At 42.3% G+C, this 17,692-nt stretch overlaps 1 protein-coding gene across 1 annotated transcript in view; it reads left to right on the top strand.

Annotated features, from left to right (window-relative positions):
• Positions 1-17,692, top strand: part of LOC139454077 (uncharacterized) — a 95,909-nt gene that overhangs the window by 20,617 nt on the left and 57,600 nt on the right. Inside the window, exons 18-31 of the mRNA XM_071235572.1 lie at positions 477-591; positions 1,624-1,886; positions 4,609-4,723; positions 5,454-5,638; positions 6,560-6,674; positions 9,022-9,224; positions 9,817-9,931; positions 10,327-10,502; positions 12,092-12,206; positions 13,277-13,584; positions 13,829-13,943; positions 14,894-15,117; positions 16,486-16,600; positions 17,059-17,357. Of these exons, the coding sequence (XP_071091673.1) occupies positions 477-591; positions 1,624-1,886; positions 4,609-4,723; positions 5,454-5,638; positions 6,560-6,674; positions 9,022-9,224; positions 9,817-9,931; positions 10,327-10,502; positions 12,092-12,206; positions 13,277-13,584; positions 13,829-13,943; positions 14,894-15,117; positions 16,486-16,600; positions 17,059-17,357 (2,463 nt within the window). The remainder of the gene's footprint in view (positions 1-476; positions 592-1,623; positions 1,887-4,608; positions 4,724-5,453; positions 5,639-6,559; positions 6,675-9,021; positions 9,225-9,816; positions 9,932-10,326; positions 10,503-12,091; positions 12,207-13,276; positions 13,585-13,828; positions 13,944-14,893; positions 15,118-16,485; positions 16,601-17,058; positions 17,358-17,692) is intronic.

A 17,692-nucleotide genomic window follows, 5' to 3' on the forward strand; every position in this document is an offset into this window, starting at 1 on the left:
GACCGAAATCTGCATGACACTTTACGAACCGGATTTCGATTTCGGTGCGCGATTTTGATTGGACTATGCAGAGACTCGTTAGTCCAGCCAAAATGTAACTCTATAATACCAGCCTAGTTCGGCAAGGGTGGAAACAGGACTTCTATAGTCAGTTAACTCACTTGCCTCGGGAAGATGTAAGGGACATGGAGTCGGTTTTTCAATATTTTGATATTTCACTTACTGTTGTAACCTTTTGCAAATTAACATAATTTGTCATTCAAATATGTGATAAATCATGTATAAAAACAACCGAAAACATGGAAAATGTACTTTCAAGTACTACGTTAAACCACTGAAGTAAGAACACTACCCAAGGAGACTCACATCTTCCAAAAATCACTTCGTGAGGCTAGTGACCACGTGGTATTGAAACCCAGTTCTAACTTGTGTTTGTTTGTTCTAACGGCGGAGTTCTAACTTGTGTTTGTTTGTAGACGGCTGTCTGTACAACGGTGGGGTCTACGCCCTCCATCAGCGGTGGAACGACGGCTGCAGCAAGTCCTGCGTGTGTTCCGACGACACAACAGGCCTCTACAACTGTAGGCCGAGGTACAGCTTACTCTTATAAACTTTTCTCAGCGAGTGAGTGAGTTTGGTTTTACGCTGCTTTAAGCAATATTCCAGCAATATCACGGCAGGGGACACCAGAAATGGGCTTCACACATTTTACCCATGTCGGGAATTGAACCCGGGTCTTCGGTGTGATGAGCGAACGCTGTAACCACGACGCTATATCCCGGCCCAAACCTTTCTCAGTTGAGGGAGTAAGTAAATAGAGAATCTCACCATCAAATACAGTATAGCAACTCGTGTCGATGTAAGATAAAACTCCGAGGTTTGCTGATGAGTTTAATTTTTGTATTGACGAATGTTCATATATTTGACATAAACAAACTCGATGGGAGATTCTATTTATCATCCAAACTCATTCTTCTAACTTTTCTATTTTGTAAAAAGTAACAGGTTTTTTAGTGTAAGAAGTGCAACAAACAAACCTCAATGACAAAGCGAATAATTATGTCCTTTGTTTGATTGTCATCTGTGCAGAGTTGCGTCCCTTGGGCACGCCAGAAACCTATGATTGTGGGTTCGAATCCCGGTTCGCCCCGATTATGTTTCAAGGTTTGTCAGAACCATACTCGTGCTCGTGGGTTTCACCAAAGTGGTCAGCGTCTAAGACCTGCACCACTTCGGGCTTTCCTCCCACATTAAGCTGACACGCCGTGATATAACTGGAATACTGTTAAAAGCAGCGTTAGACCCAACTCACTCACTCACTTACTAACACAAGGAGCACATAGAGCACAAAAAACAGTTGGAATAGTTAAAATAGGTTCCCAACCACCGATGCTGTTCGTAAGAGGCGACTATACGAATCTGGTTGCCAGATTCGTTGACCTGGTTGATGACGCGTCATCTTACGCCCCACGGTGGTGCGATGCTCACAATATCAATCACTGGTTTGTCTGCACCAGACTCGATTATTAACAGTGAGCGTAGCTGTACTGATGGTAACTGCGGCGTTAAACGTGGAGCACACACATGTCAAAACCTTTTAATACCTACCTGCTCCAACACCAGGTGTCCGACCTACCCAAGCATGCCCGCCGCATGCACCCTCGTGGCCGACCCCAACGACTCTTGCTGCCTGATCCCCCACTGTACGGGTGCTGTGGCCGGCTACGTTGCTGTCCCGTCGTTTGGTCAAGCTGTACAAGGCCACGGGGCTGTCCAGCCTCCAAGTACAGGCGACCTATGGAAGGGAGTGGGTGGCTACACAATCGTCCAGTTGGGACCCACTGTCCCCGCGCCCACCGGGGGAGTCGATGTCTTTGGTGGAATTGGTAAGATGCGCAACGCTCAGTAATTTTTTTCCGGTTGATGTAGCTAAGAACTGACTTCAATATTTTTTTGGCGTTTATTGGGCTATAAACGTAAAAACCGGTGTACATACTGTGTAAATCCGCGTAGTAACCGCAATAATATTTTGAAGTCAATTCTTATAAGTAAATACGTCATCAATATACTTCAAAGGCTGCTTCTTTACTTATTAACACACGCCAATCAGCGACACTGTTCGGCGCAACAGGGGGCACGGGTGGCCAATTCGTCTGAGGCGCCGCGATTCGCTGTGCAGAGTTGCGTCCCTTAGGCACGCCAGTAACCTATGATTGTGGGTTCGAATCCCGGTTCGCCCCGATTATGTTTCTAGGTTTGTCAGAACCATACTTATGCTCGTGGGTTTGACCGAAGTGGTAAACGTCTCAGATCTGCATCACTTCGGGTCTTTCCTCCCACATCAAGCTGACACGCCGCGATATAACTGGAATACTGTTAAAAGCGGCGTTAAACACAACTCACTCACTCACTCACTCACCGCAACAATGAAACACAAGCCCGCCCATTCTATTATCCACCAATGAAGAAAAAATAGTCTGTTTGTTTTGGCTTGATTAATCAATCAAATGTCACTTTATTTATAATATATTTTTTCTTGAAAAAAAACGAAAAAAAACGTTGTCTAATAACGGTCTTGTTGCATCAATAACTTAAGATATTTGGTCCACATAGAACGATGGCTCTTAGTTATCAGGCTTTTCCCCACTTATCTTAAAGCGTTACTATGCACCAGTGTCAAATCTGATGCCTTCTCCATATGACGTAGTCATTTATCCATGACATATAATGACGTAATTTTAAGATTTATCCAGTGCGTATTCATGACTTACCTATGATGTAACTATGGCGTATCCCCGATGTAGCCAATACGTATCTATGACGTATCCATAAACCGTTCATTACATATCTCTAAAGCATGACGAGACAATGGCGCATCTATGACGCAACAATGACGTATGTATGATGACGTACCCATGACGTAACTATGGTATAGCCTTGATGTAATCAAGACGTATCTATGACGTATGCATCACTTAAAAAATAACGACTTTTGGCCGCCGTTGTTTATCGCACAATAAAACACTACAGGGAGAATTAGCCATGAGGTGGTCGTTATTTATCGTACAAAATAAACACTGGTTTCTCCCTGCAGTGTTTTATTACACTGTAAACATCGACCACGAGTCGTTTATTTCCTATATGAAATATCAACATTATGTACAGCATATTTAAAGACCTTAATAAAATACACCAGCTTTAAACGTATTCAAATAATAATGTCTAGCTGAATACAATCCGACCTCGGCAAGGTCGGACAAGTCCATTTTATGAACAGGGAGGTTAAGTTTGGTATTTCCCGGATAATCTCAGAATTTTCTCGTTGATTGTACCTTTTCTCCCAATACTGTTCGCAATATCTCTCCCTATTTTGGATGCGATCGTTCGGCCATTGCGTTTATTTGCACAGCCGAGAGCTACATCCATAGTGAAGACCTAACTAGATACTTTCCTCTAAGCATTAACGTCGTCCAATTTACGACGTCATCAAGTTCGAATCTCCAGAAATGATGTCATAATAGAATCCTGTTTTATCGTGAAATAAACCACGATTATTGTTCTTTACGATTTATCGCGTAGCTATCTAATATATCTCCGAAGCATGACGATTCAGTGGCGTATCTATGATGCTACCATGACATGACGTATTCAATGACGTATATATGGTTTAAACATGACGTACATATGCCGATTCCATGATGAACCCCCATGGCAGCTGACGCAATCAGATCTGAAATTAAAGTGATGTAATCGGCGATATTGCACCCCTCCCTGCTATATAACTAAGCCTGTTTAGACCCGCAGGGACCGAGGCCCATTATTTTTAAGGAATGGGGAGTTACGAGGATATTCCTCTACTTAAAACTCATCCCTTCTTTTACACTTTGACAAAATATTCTGTAGTTGAAAATATTTGAAAAATAAACCAGAACTCATTGATATCTGTATTTATACTGCGTGAGTCGCCCTTGTGTGGTGCACGAGGAATACATTCTTTGCCGCTGTTGACACGTGCGCCAAGCTCCGTCGCGAGCTGACATTAACAATGCATGGTACACGGCTCTTCATAATTTCGTTGGGTCCTAAACTAGTATTTATCAATCGCTTGCACATTGTTAATACATGCTGACGGGTATAATAGGAAATATAGAGCCCCGAACAAGCGATATTTATATTACCTTATTTGTTTATCCAACTGCTATAAATATGAACATTGCTGTGGGTAACCTGCTCTAACACAAAATATATACTTATTATTTTGAGCTTTTAAGCATTATGAAAATGCTGAAAATATTTAATAGTTAATTTCACACCATACCTTCATGTGTCGCCGTAGCTGATATTGACAATTACACGTTTTCAAATCTAACGATGTGGGTTCGAACTCCGTTGGCGATAAAAAAATTCGAAAAAAAATGATATTATCCACTTGTAAATATATGTAAAAAATAGTTCCGTCTGTTCCAAGTGGAAATTAATTTAAATGTTGCTTCAAGATAATGTACAGTTGACAAGCAACTCTCCATTCCTGAAAAATAATGGAGCGTTCAAACAATGGAATGACGTCACAGATGTGTTTTAAAACGAATTACGTGTCTTTTTTCACAGGCTACTGCATGTATAAAGGCAAGCAGTACCTCCCTGGACAGACGTGGGAGGACGGTTGCGACTACAACTGTGTCTGCGACGACGCCACATACGGCCACTACAAATGTGTCGAGAAGTAGGTATCTAACGGTCTAAGTTAGTGAGTTTAGTTGAATGCCTCAGTAAAGCTTTCAAAAAGCTTTATGGTAGACATGTGGCGGCCTTTTCTAAATTTGACGCATCAGTGACAAATATGATGTCCGATGCAATTCCCTATATTTTGGTTTGTACCATATGTTCCCGTGTTTTGTCAGCCGAACAATTGACTTGCCTTTGCATGTGTTTGTGACGGGTGCCAGCGGTGGGGCAGGATACGCTCACCTCACTATTTGATAGTGATTCATAAACGGGTGCTCATGATATAGTCGGAATTGTACAATCGACACTGCTTTCTGCAGAGATTTCTATTGGAGTGAGTGAGTGAGTTTGGTTTAACGCCGCTTTTAACAGTATATCGCGGCGTGTCAGCTTTATGTGGGAGGAAAGCCCGAAGTGATGCAGGTCTTTGGCGTTTACCACTTCGGTGAAACCCGAGAGCACGGGTATGGTGCTGACAAACCTACAAACATAATCGGGGCGAACCGGGATTCGAACCCACAATCATGGGTTTCTGGCGTGTTAAAGGGACGCAACTCTGCACAGCGAATCGCGGCGCCTTAGACGACTGGGCCACCCGTGCCTCCGACACGTTGATAAGTGATACTGACATGAGCTGTATAGATGACCTGATTGCTTTGTTGTTTATTCTTGTTCTTCATCTTCAAGAATCCAAGAACTTGAGTGATGGGGTCTGCTTTTTGTTTCAGGTGCATCCACTACTCAAACCTCCCGGAACCGTTCTGTCGCCTGGTCCCCGACCCTGCTAACGCCTGCTGTAAGATCCCCCAATGCAACTTCACCGGACCCTACCAGGGCTTCACGGGTTACGCCTCTTTCTCCCCAAACACGCAACCCCAGGAAACGACCACGCCCCTCCCTACCCCAGGACTGCGTAAGTAGATATATTGTTCAACTTCAACACTAGTGTTTGTTTATTTATTTGTGTGCTGTTCACGCTGCACACAGCAGTATTGACGCTGTATGACGGCGGTCTGTAAATAATCGAGTCTAGACCTGACAATCCAGTGATCGACCTCATGAGCATCGATCCGCGCAATTGGGATACGATGACATGCACCAACCAAGTCAGCAAGCCCGACCACCTGATCCTGTTAGTCGCCTCTAACGACAAGCATAGTCGCAATGTATGGCAAGCATGGGTTGCTGAAGACCTATTCTACCTCGGATCTACATGGGTCTCAAACACTTGTGGACAGTAGTCAATCAGATGCGTGTACTAATCCATACGTATGCCTCTTTTATGGTACTGGCCCACTGAGATACCATGCCGCAGTTTAACATGGGTACCCCACCCAGACACAGTATACTGACTCCGAGCCGACCAGTTTGTGTTTTCCCCCTTTAAAGCCATCTTTCAACGTCTGTATGACGCGATCAGGGATCGAACCACCGACTTTCTGCTCTCAGAGCAAACACTTTATCAACTCCACCATGGAGTCGGTCGAATGCAATGCAGTCGTCTATTTCTGGACTTGTTGATACAGATTCCAGATCGAAAACAAAACGGGGACAGACATCTTGTTTTCCGAAAACATACAGGTTTATATTATCTCTTATATGTATTATATATTGATGAAAAAGATATACGAATTTGGAGGTAAGAGCTCGAGGTCAATGAAACAATTGTAGTGTATATATGTTTGAAAGGTTATAATATTGAAGATTAGAACAGCGCTATACTAGCACAGCGTAGAGCGCATGTTGTAGCTTTCTAAAGGCGTAGTGATTGATCAGACAAACTGTGGGGACATGGATATAATTGCCCTGACTCACGAGGATGATCTCTTTCTAGCGTTCTGCGTCTACAAGGGTAAACACTACAATCAGGGCCAGCAGTGGTATGATGGCTGCAGCTACAAATGCAGTTGTGATGACTCCCAGAACAACAAATACACGTGTGTCAGTAGGTGAGTAATGCAGAACAACAAATACACGTGTCTCAGTAGGTGAGTAATGCAAAACAACAAATACACGTGTCTCAGTAGGTGAGTAATGCAGATCAACAAATACACGTGTCTCAGTGGGCGAGTAATACAGAACAACAAATACACGTGTCTCAGTAGGTGAGTAATGCAGAACAACAAATACACGTGTCTCAGTGGGCGAGTAATGCAGAACAACAAATACAAATGTCTCAGTAGGTGAGTAATGCAAAACAACAAATACACGTTTCTCAGTAGTTGAGTAATGCAAAACATCAAATACACTTGTCTCAGTAGGTAAGTAATGCAAAACAACAAATAGACGTGTATCAGTAGGTGAGTAATGCAAAACAACAAAAACACGTGTCTCAGTAGGTAAGTAATGCAGAACAACAAATATACTTGTCTCAGTGGGCGAGTAATGCAGAACAACAAATACATGTGCCTCAGTGGGTGAGTAATGCAAAACAACAAATACACTTGTCTCAGTAGGTGAGTTATGCAAAGTAACAAATACACTGGTCTCATTAGGCGAGTAGTGCAAAACAACTAACACACTCGTCTCAGCAGGTGAGTAATGCAGAACAACAAATACACGTGTCTCAGTGGGCGAGTAATGCAGAACATCAAATACACGTGTCTCAGTAGGCGAGTAATGCAGAACAACAAATACACGTGTCTGAGTAGGCGAGTAATGCAGACCAACAAATACACTTGTCTCAGTAGGTGAGTATTGCAGAACAACAAATATACTTGTCTCAGTAGGTGAGTAATGCAGAACAACAAATACACGTGTCTCATAAGGCGAGTAATGCAGAACAACAAATACACGTGTGTTAGTAGGTGAGTAATGCAGAACAACAAATACACTTGTCTCAGTAGGTGAGTAATGCAGAACAACAAATACGCTTGTCTCAGTAGGTGAGTAATGCAAACAACAAATACACGTTTCTCAGTCGGTGAGTAATGCAGAACAACAAATACACGTCTCAGTGGGCGAGTAATGCAGAACAACAAATACACGTGTCTCAGTAGGTAAGTAATGCAGAACAACAAATGCACGTGTCTCAGTAGGTGAGTATTGCAGAACAACAAATATACTTGTCTCAGTAGGTGAGTAATGCAGAACAACAAATACACGTGTCTCATAAGGCGAGTAATGCAGAACAACAAATACACATGTCTCAGTAGGTGAGTAATGCAGAACAACAAATACACGTGTCTCATAAGGCGAGTAATACAGAACAACAAATACACGTGTGTCAGTAGGTGAGTAATGCAGAACAACAAATACACTTGTCTCAGTAGGTGAGTAATGCAGAACAACATATACGCTTGTCTCAGTAGGTGAGTAATGCAAAACAACAAATACACGTTTCTCAGTCGGTGAGTAATGCAGAACAACAAATGCACGTCTCAGTGGGCGAGTAATGCAGAACAACAAATACACGTGTCTCAGTAGTTGAGTAATGCAGAACAACAAATACACGTGTCTCAGTAGGTGAGTATTGCAGAACAACAAATACACGTCTCAGTGGGCGAGTAATGCAGAACAACAAATACACGTGTCTCAGTAGGTGAGTAATGCAGAACAACAAATGCACGTGTCTCAGTAGGTGAGTAATGCAGAACAACAAATACACGTGTCTCAGTAGGTGAGTATTGCAGAACAACAAATACACGTCTCAGTGGGCGAGTAATGCAGAACATCAAATACACGTGTCTCAGTAGGTGAGTATTGCAGAACAACAAATACACTTGTCTCAGTAGGTGAGTAATGCAGAACAACAAATACACGTGTCTCAGTGAGTTAGTAAAACAGAACAACAAATACACGTGTCTGAGTAGGTTTGTAAAGCAGAACAAGTGATATACTAGTACATATATCACCAGGTAAATAACGCTGAAAAACAAATACTCCTGACTAACCATGTGAGTAAAGCAGAACCGTCTCTCACAGCGGACAAAACCAGCCCCTCTCTAGTGCCTCATACTGTTACAGTCCACTAACAGTACTTCTCGTAACTGGTCCTGATTCATATCCCAGTTGTCAATTACAAAATATTGTAACAGTAAAATCTGTTCTCAATGGAACAGTGGGATCTCACTGAAAGCAGGTGTGAAACTTACCATTATGCAGATAGAATGAGAACACTAGTACTACAACTACTAACAGCTACAGCTCCAAAGTAACTTTCGTCTCATTCCCAAACAAGGAAAATTATTCAAATTTTCCTCTAAGAATATTTTGGTGGTATACATTTCGTAAAACACCAATTGCACAACAACCCTTAAGCTTTGAACCCACGTTCTTATTGTTATTCCTTTCCAGATGCCCAGAGTACAAGGATGTAGCCCCAGGATGCAAGGAGGTGCCTGACCCCCGGGACCCTACGTGCTGTAGGATGCCGCAGTGTGCCCCCTCCGTTGCCGGGACCCCCACCGCCGGTACTGGGCTTGTCCCCGCCCTTCCTACTGTCCCCGCAGGGTCAGTTACAGGGACCGGTACCCAGACCTCTGGGGGTACCGCTATAGGTATGGTAGTTCATTTGTTACCCTGGTGGTTTAATATCCAAAGGTTTATTAAAGCACATTAGAAACCTGCAGAATGTGCCTGATAAATGAAATAATGTCATTATTGACGTTATACAGATCTCATTTCTGACGTTGTACACACATACATTTTGACGTAATACGGAACCATTGCTGACGTTATTAGAAATTGTTAATGACGTTATAAAGACATAATTATTGACGAAATACAGATCTCATTTTTGACGATTTACACACATGTTACACAAACGTTACCAGTACTTACGTAATAAAGTAATCGTTGTTGACGTAATACAGACGTCATTGATGTCGTAATCGTGACATCTTTGTTGACGTAATACAGATATCATTGTTTGCATTATAAAGACATGTTTGTGTAAAGAAAACAGTACATAATACATAATCGTAATGCAGATAGATGTTGAGGATATCTTTATTTCATTGTCAAATATCAGGTTTACCTAGTAGCGTAACCTGATAAAGTTGATAGATTCAAGTGTGGCGCAGTAATGTCAGACAAGAAAAGACAATATTTCGCATCGCTCACACATCTAACGTTGCCTCGTCTCTGCAGGTTACTGTGAGTACAAGGGTACGCAGTACAAGAAGGGAGCTCGATGGGAGGACGGCTGCGACTACAACTGCGTGTGCGAGAACGCCGACACAGGCAACTACCGCTGTACAGAGAAGTGAGTACACCGTCACTGCAGTAGCTAGTGCTGTATATTTCTATCAATATGATTGCTGCCATCAACATCAGTAGCAACGTAAGCAACACCATTAAATCAGCATCATCATCTGTCATTAGCGCTACTTTTCTCTATATTATTTCCGGGGGAAGGAGGATCCCAGTTGTAATTACAGAGAGTTGCGTCCCTTAGCTGTAATAGGATTGTATGTTCTTGCATGTCATAGAATCCCAATTAATGTAGATGGATGCTCATGATGTCAATCTCTGAACTGTCTGGTCAAGATCGCATTGTTTAAAGACCGCCGTCATATAGCTGAAATATTGCTGAGTTCAGCGTTAAACAACAAACAAACAAACAAACAAATCATGATAATTGAGCTCTTCCCTCAACAGATGTCCACGATACGCCAACCTCCCCTCCGCTTGCCACCTCATCACCGACTTCGCCAACCCCTGCTGCCAGGCGCCACGGTGCAACTTCGGCAGCAGTGGTAGCGGTGTGACGGGGTTCCAGACCCCTCCTTCTGGCGTCAGCCCCTCCCCTGGGAGTCTGGCCACGCCCTCCCCAGGTTTGTACAGAGAACGTGATAGTCCAGTAACACAGGGGTCACCGGTGGCGAGTTATGGAACTTCTTGAGTTCGCCATTGGCTACGGTTCATTACGAACAAACTGCTCAGATAACGACAGTTTAATTATATTTACAGGACAAATTTAACATACATATACACAATTTCACCTTCAGAAAAATGCATGATATATTCAAAACAAGTTGCATGTTTAATAATAAGTATTCTGAAAATAACAAATAGATCAAACGTGAGTATGGTTTTACGCCGCTTTTAGAAATATTCCAGCAATATCACGGCGGGGTACACAAGAAACGAGCTTCTCACAATGTACCCATGTCGGGAATCGAACCCGGGCCTTCGGCGTGACGAGCGAACGCTTTATGCACTAGGCTACCCCACCGCCCCTACAGATCAAAACACCGATCGACATGTATACAGTATAATATTATGAGTTGTTCTGGGTGATCGGTATTATCTAAATTACATGTAATGTAAATTGAACTGAATATCTTACTAAACAAATGTATCGCCCCCAGAACGGAGGACATCCAACGTGAATTATTTGTTAAACCCATACCCTTTCGGGTATGCTTGAAGACTGGGCAGAAACGCAATACAAATATCAGGAAAAACTAATTACTATCAGAATATTCCTTCGCTTAAATACTATCTACTTTATGTCAAGTGGTTGTCGATCCTCATTGCCGCAGATCTGGAGGACGTTATCAGCAGTGAAAAAAATGTTATTGATGTGATAAACATAGTTAGTTAGTAAATATTACTAACTTAGTAAGTGGATTTTACTTTCCAGTCATGTACCAAAATGTTAGTAGACTTTACCAACCACTTGATAATGTTGGCTAATTATACTAATAGGCGACATATCGTAGATTAGTTCAATTTACTAATCAGTTAGTAGAGATTACTATCCATCTTTCAAAGAACTACTGGTTTAAGTTGTTGATTTATTCTAATTTAATAAGAGATATTTACTCATCTTCTTCTCATAACTGCAATAATGAATTTACTAAGCTTGTAAGTTTTACTACACTTTAATGACAAATGTAAATAAACAAATAAATAAAACTTCTAAAGGTACTTGACAGGTAAATAATGTCTTGTGTTACACTTATAATCATAATTAACCTCCTTTCTTCACTGAGTACATGCTATAAACTTTATATTTGTATTAGTCATGAAAAGATAACAATAACAACGCTATAAAGTCAATATATACTTAACACTGTATCAAAAGCATATGACTGTTTTCAGAAAGACAAAGAGTTTATTCAGTATGTAATGCCATATGACCCTTAGTACAGTTCATTTTAACAAGTACATGACAATATGTTCAACTTTGTCAAACTACATGTCTTAAATACATTGCTAAAGATTTGATCACATCTTCATTGTTGGAATTCAACAAATGGATAAATTAATTGATTCTCTTTGTTTGAAATATCTAAACACAAATAAAAAGTAAATGAAACTTGTCAAATAATTTCTATATTTTTTGCACGCCTGAATGATGAAGGCAAGTCAATACGGTATGTCTTACTAACTCAGCGAGTTATCTCCCCTTGTCCAGGTACATGTGATTACAAGCGAGTGCAGTATGTCCAAGGTCAAGTCTGGACGGATGGTTGTGACTTCAAATGTCGCTGTGACAACTCCGCCAAGGGTATCTACACCTGTTCTGATAGGTAACTGTTTTGACAAAGCTCTAAATGCAAATTGAATCATTAAAAGAAAAGTCCTAATTTATACATAAAAGTTTGATCTGAGTGACCAACCATTTCATTTGGTTGGCACAGATAATATGAGGGGATGAAATCTGATTTAACGTCGCTTATTACACTTATATAGCGACGCGCATGCATGTGTGTTTGGTTGTTTGTACTTGTCCGGACTAATGCTGGTTTTATAGTACTAGTCCGCTGAGATACCAAGCCACAGTTAAATATGGATACTCTCTCAGACGCAGTATACCATCTTCACGAGGCAAGAGAGTAAACTGACTATAAAAGTCCAGTTTCCACCCTTGATGGCGAGAATTCCTAGGCTCGATCATAGCACCACAAATAGCTACTATGAGTTATGTCCCTTCTATGACCTTCCTACTGACCAATTATATTCCACCTTACATATCGCTGGCATTCGCTTTATACAAAATGGCCATGCCCAGTCAAGATGATCTAATCGATAATCAAGATCTATTTTGTAATAAAACTGAATACCTTGAACACCTTGATTACATACATCGTAAATATTTGGAATATATCTGTTGACGTCCAGTTGACAGTATACATGTTTTGCAAATCCTGCCGTCGACTGAAATCTGCACGCCATGTTGTTTACGAACCGGATGTCTATTTCGTTATGCGATTTTGATTGGACTATGTATAGACTCGTTAGTTTTAGCCAAAACATAACTCCGAAATTCCAGCCTAGTTCGGCAGAGGTGGAAACTGGACAGTCAGTTAACTCCCTTGCCTCGCGAAGATGCAGTATACTGACTTTGAGCCGACTAGTCCTTGTTTAAGACCCGTTAATGCCGAGCGCCAGGCAGGACAACAACAAGTACCATCTTTTAACGTCTTTTTTTTGTGATGCGACCGGGAATTAAAACACCTTCGGCTCTCCGGGGAGCCACTTTATCATCTAGCCCACGGAGGCGGTGACAGATAATATGGACGCAATTAACTGCATCATGTGATGTTTTAACTCGATTTGTAATAAAAAAGATCAATAACATCTTTTTTAAACTCTCCAGATGTCCCAAATACGACAATCTCCCTGGATCCTGCACACTGGTCACCGACCCTAAGGACTCCTGTTGCTTAACGCCTGTCTGCACTGTCCAGCCGGGCACACCTTCCCCAGTCGGTACCCCCACCCCCGGGCCTGGCGTCTCACCCCCACAAGGACACACGCCTCAGCCCGGCTCTGGTTCCACCCCAGGAGTCAATCCAACACCTTACCCAATCCCGACCGCTGTCCCCGGCAAGATCGTAGGTCACATCAACGTGCCTAACCCTACCCCCGGCCCTGGCGGTTTGATCCCAAGCCCAGTGACCATCAGTAAGTAAATTGATACTTTTTTGTAATAAATAATCATTCGAGTGCAAAATTCGATAGAAAAGCTTGAAAGTAATGAAGTTTGTGTTCTACAGGGACTGTAATGTTACGTTAAAGATGATTAAAATCACGTAAACTCACGCGATAGAAACGTATTAAATCTGCGTAGTTCGTTCCTAGGTTTATGTATGTTAGTTTAATGATAAGAAAAAATAGTGCAATTTACAGTGATCTCCCCTGTTGCTAGGACACTGCGAGTACAAGGGAAGCCAGTACAATCAAGGACAGACGTGGAGGGACGGGTGTGACTACAACTGTCAGTGTACAGATTCTCTATCTGGAAAATACGAGTGTACAGAGCTGTGAGTATTCTGTACACAAATTAGGCGGATATCTTTGATTTTTAACCAGTTAGTACCTTTGCAATAAATGATGAAGGGGGAGAGAGAGAGTGAGTGAGTGAGTGAGTTGGGTTTAACGCCGCTTTTAACAATATTCCAGTTATATCGCGGCGTGTCAGCTTAATGTGGGAGGAAAGCCCGAAGTGATGCAGGTCTCAGACGTTTACCACTTCGGTGAAACCCACGAGCACGGGTATGGTGGGGAGAGAGAGAGAAAGAGAGAGAGGGGGGGAAGAGTCAGACAGACACAAAAGAGAGCGAGAGAAAGAGCGAGACCTACATACATACATACATACATACATACATACATACATACATACATACATAGAGGAGATGGGGGAGGGTTTTGTGTGTTAGAGAGAGAGTGAGTGAGTGAGTGAGTGAGTGAATGAGAGAGGGACAGATAGAGAAAGTCAGAATGCTGGGAGATAGTGAAATAGTGCACAAGAGAGAGAGAGAGAAAGAGAGAGAGAGAGAGGGGGAGAGGAAGAGGAAGAGGAAGACAGACACAAAAAAGAGAAAGAGCGATACATGCACACACACACACACACATACACACACACACACATACATACATGAGACGGGACGGGGGGGGGGGGGGTGTTGTGTCTGAACAGATAGAGAAAGTCAGAATGCTGGGAGATAGTGAAATAGCGCACAAGAGAGAGAGAAAGAGAGAGAGAGAGGGGAGAGGAAGAGGAGGACAGACACAAAAAAGAAAAAGAGCGATACATGCACACACTCCCACACACACACACACACACACACACACACACACGGGGGGGGGGGGGGGGGGGTGTTGTGTCTGAACAGATAGAGAAAGTCAGAATGCTGGGAGATAGTGAAATAGTGCACAAGAGAGAGAGAGAGAGATGTCCATGTAATATACCTCTACTTATGCCTAACTTCAGCTGTCCACGGTTCGTGCATCTGCCAGCCTACTGCACCCTGGTCAAGGATCCCGCCAACCCCTGCTGTGAGGTACCCGAGTGTACCCAGGTACCCGGTACCGCGCAGCCCACCCCTGCTGGACAGACACCCGTCCCAGGGGTGACGTTCACCCCAGTACCCGGCTACTCCCCGTCCCCTGGAGCCACGCCTAACGTAGGACCAGGCGTCACCCCAACACCTAAAGGTAATGTCAAGATTAAGGCCACAAGAAATATATTATTTGTCAGTCTTTTTTTCCCTTTGTCGTTCTTTACATTTTACGACAAAACACTTATATTAATAGTGAGTGAGTAAGTGAGTTGGGTTTAACGTCGCTTTTAACAGTATTCCAGTCATATCACGGCGTGTCAGCTTAATGTGGGAGGAAAGCCCGAAGTGATGCAGGTCTCAGACGTTTACCACTTCGGTGAAACCCATGAGCACGGGTATGGTGCTGACAAACCTAGAAACATAATCGGGGCGAACCGTGGACCGTGCCCCCTATTAATAGTACTATATACACTGTAGGCTGTACAAGGCTAGGTAAAATAACGCAAAGCGAAAATAGCTCCCGAAGTTCTTCACCCAAATGAATGCTTAACTGTATGACTGATCATAACTATGAAAGTGTTTATGGTTTTTCATAATGATCTAATTTTATGGTTCAACACAATTTGGAATAATATAATAAATTGTTTGCTCACTTTCAAACTGTATTTGTTTTTAGAGGACGGTTGTTGTTTTAAAAGTTTCATCTTCCCCCAGCTCGTCACTACTGACAAATAATTTGTCAAACAATATTTATATAAATGACTGTAACCCACTTTTAGTGTTATTTTCCTTCCATATTAAGCTGAACCGCCGCGATACGACTGAAATAACGTTCCATGGAAATAATAAGCCATGAGGGGCTCATGGAGTGTTTTATTGTACGATAAACAACGAACACGAGTCGTTTATTTCTTATATGAGATATTAACATTAGGTACCGCGTTTTAATGATATTAGTAAAAAGTACACGCTTGAAACATGTTTACCCGTTTTTAAATAATGATGACTCCCTGAATAGAATCCGACTGTGGCAATGTTGGACTGTCCAATTTATGAACAGGGGGAGGAGTGTTACATTTCGTCTTTTCCCGCATATTCTCACAAGTTTCATGTCGATTATCTGTACCTTTTCTCACAATACTGATTGTTACATCTCTCCCGCATTTGTCCATTGCGTTCATCTGCGCTGTCCAGCTACATCTATGGGGAACAACTCACTAGACACTTCACTCTCAAATATAACGTCGTCCAATTTACGACGTCATCAAGTTGCAAGCGCATGTTCGAATCTCCAGAAATGACGTCATGCTAGATGTTACATTTTATCACATATACTGCTCAAAAGAAGTTAAATACACCCGATGTGTTCATATGAACTGTAGGTATTGCAAAACACTGCCTTCAAACTTGTTTTGGGGAGTATACATGTTACTGAAAGGTTTCTGCTTCAAGTACCGTCCATTTCTAAGATCTTTTCAGCCTGGAATTTGATTATGCTATTAATTCCTGCCAACTATTTCAGACGTGTGTGTGTACAAGGGCAAGTCTTACACACAGGGCCAGTCTTGGTTTGACGGTTGTGACTACAAGTGCGAGTGTGAAAACGGGGCAGAGGGGGTCTACAGATGCAACAATAGGTAAGTGAAATGTCTTTCATTCTCAAAACTGTCAGCTTGGGTTGTATTCTCCCCAAGGAGCTGAGAATGGTTGCGTTTTATTATTACTGGATAGGATGAGATGCTAGTGTGACTCTTAATCTGCTAGTACCTCACAGGCAATTTAGGTTGTATACTTCCCATGGAGCTTGGACTGAAAATCGAAGAGTTCTAATGCTTCAGGGTGTGGATTAGGCGCATTATAAATAGGCACATTATTATTTATTTATTTATTTATTTGTTTGTTTGTTTGCTTATTTATTTATTTATTTATTTATTTATTTATTTATTTATTTATTTATTTATTTATTTATTTATTAATTCATTCATTTATTTGTTTGTTTGTTTGTTTGTTTGTTGTTATTTATTTTTGTAAATCTATTAATGCGATGAATATTCTGATGAATCTGCCCACCTTCACACATGGAGATCATCCGCAGGTGCCCGTCATACAACAGCCTTCCGCCCCAGTGCACCTTGTCCGCTGACCCGCAGGACCCATTCTGCTGCAAACTGCCCCACTGTCACTTCGACGCCTCGCAGACCAACACCACCGGCTACGGTCTCATTCCAACTCTGCCCCCTGGCTCCGTGTCAGGAGGAAAGGCCACCCCAGCCCCTAATCCTTACGGCAACCCCACCCCAGGTCCTGTAGTGACCCCCTACCCAGGCTATACCGGTACCCCCGGGATTTACCCAACACCAGGCCCTGGTGCTACTCAAGCACCAGACTTGAAAAGTGAGTTTACAAAATTATAAACTTTTGAAGTATGATTTTGTAGTAAACGTCACCTCATCCTCCAGAATATCAATGTCGGTTCTTAACTCATATTGTCGTAAGAGGCGACTAACGGGATCGGGTGGTCAGGCTCACTGACCTGGTTGATGCATGTCATCATATCCCACTTGCGTGGATCGATGCTCATGATGTCAATCACTGAATTGTCTGGTCAAGATTCGATTATTTACAGACCGCCGCCATAAAGCTGGAATATTGCTGAGTGCGGCTTTAAACAACTAACAAACAAATCATATAGGACCGACTCCGTGGTCTTGTGGTCTTATCGCCCGGAT

The sequence above is a fragment of the Haliotis cracherodii genome, unplaced genomic scaffold (assembly GCF_022045235.1).
Source record: "Haliotis cracherodii isolate W230 unplaced genomic scaffold, xgHalCrac1.p SCAF_10, whole genome shotgun sequence".
Lineage (NCBI taxonomy): Eukaryota > Metazoa > Mollusca > Gastropoda > Lepetellida > Haliotidae > Haliotis > Haliotis cracherodii.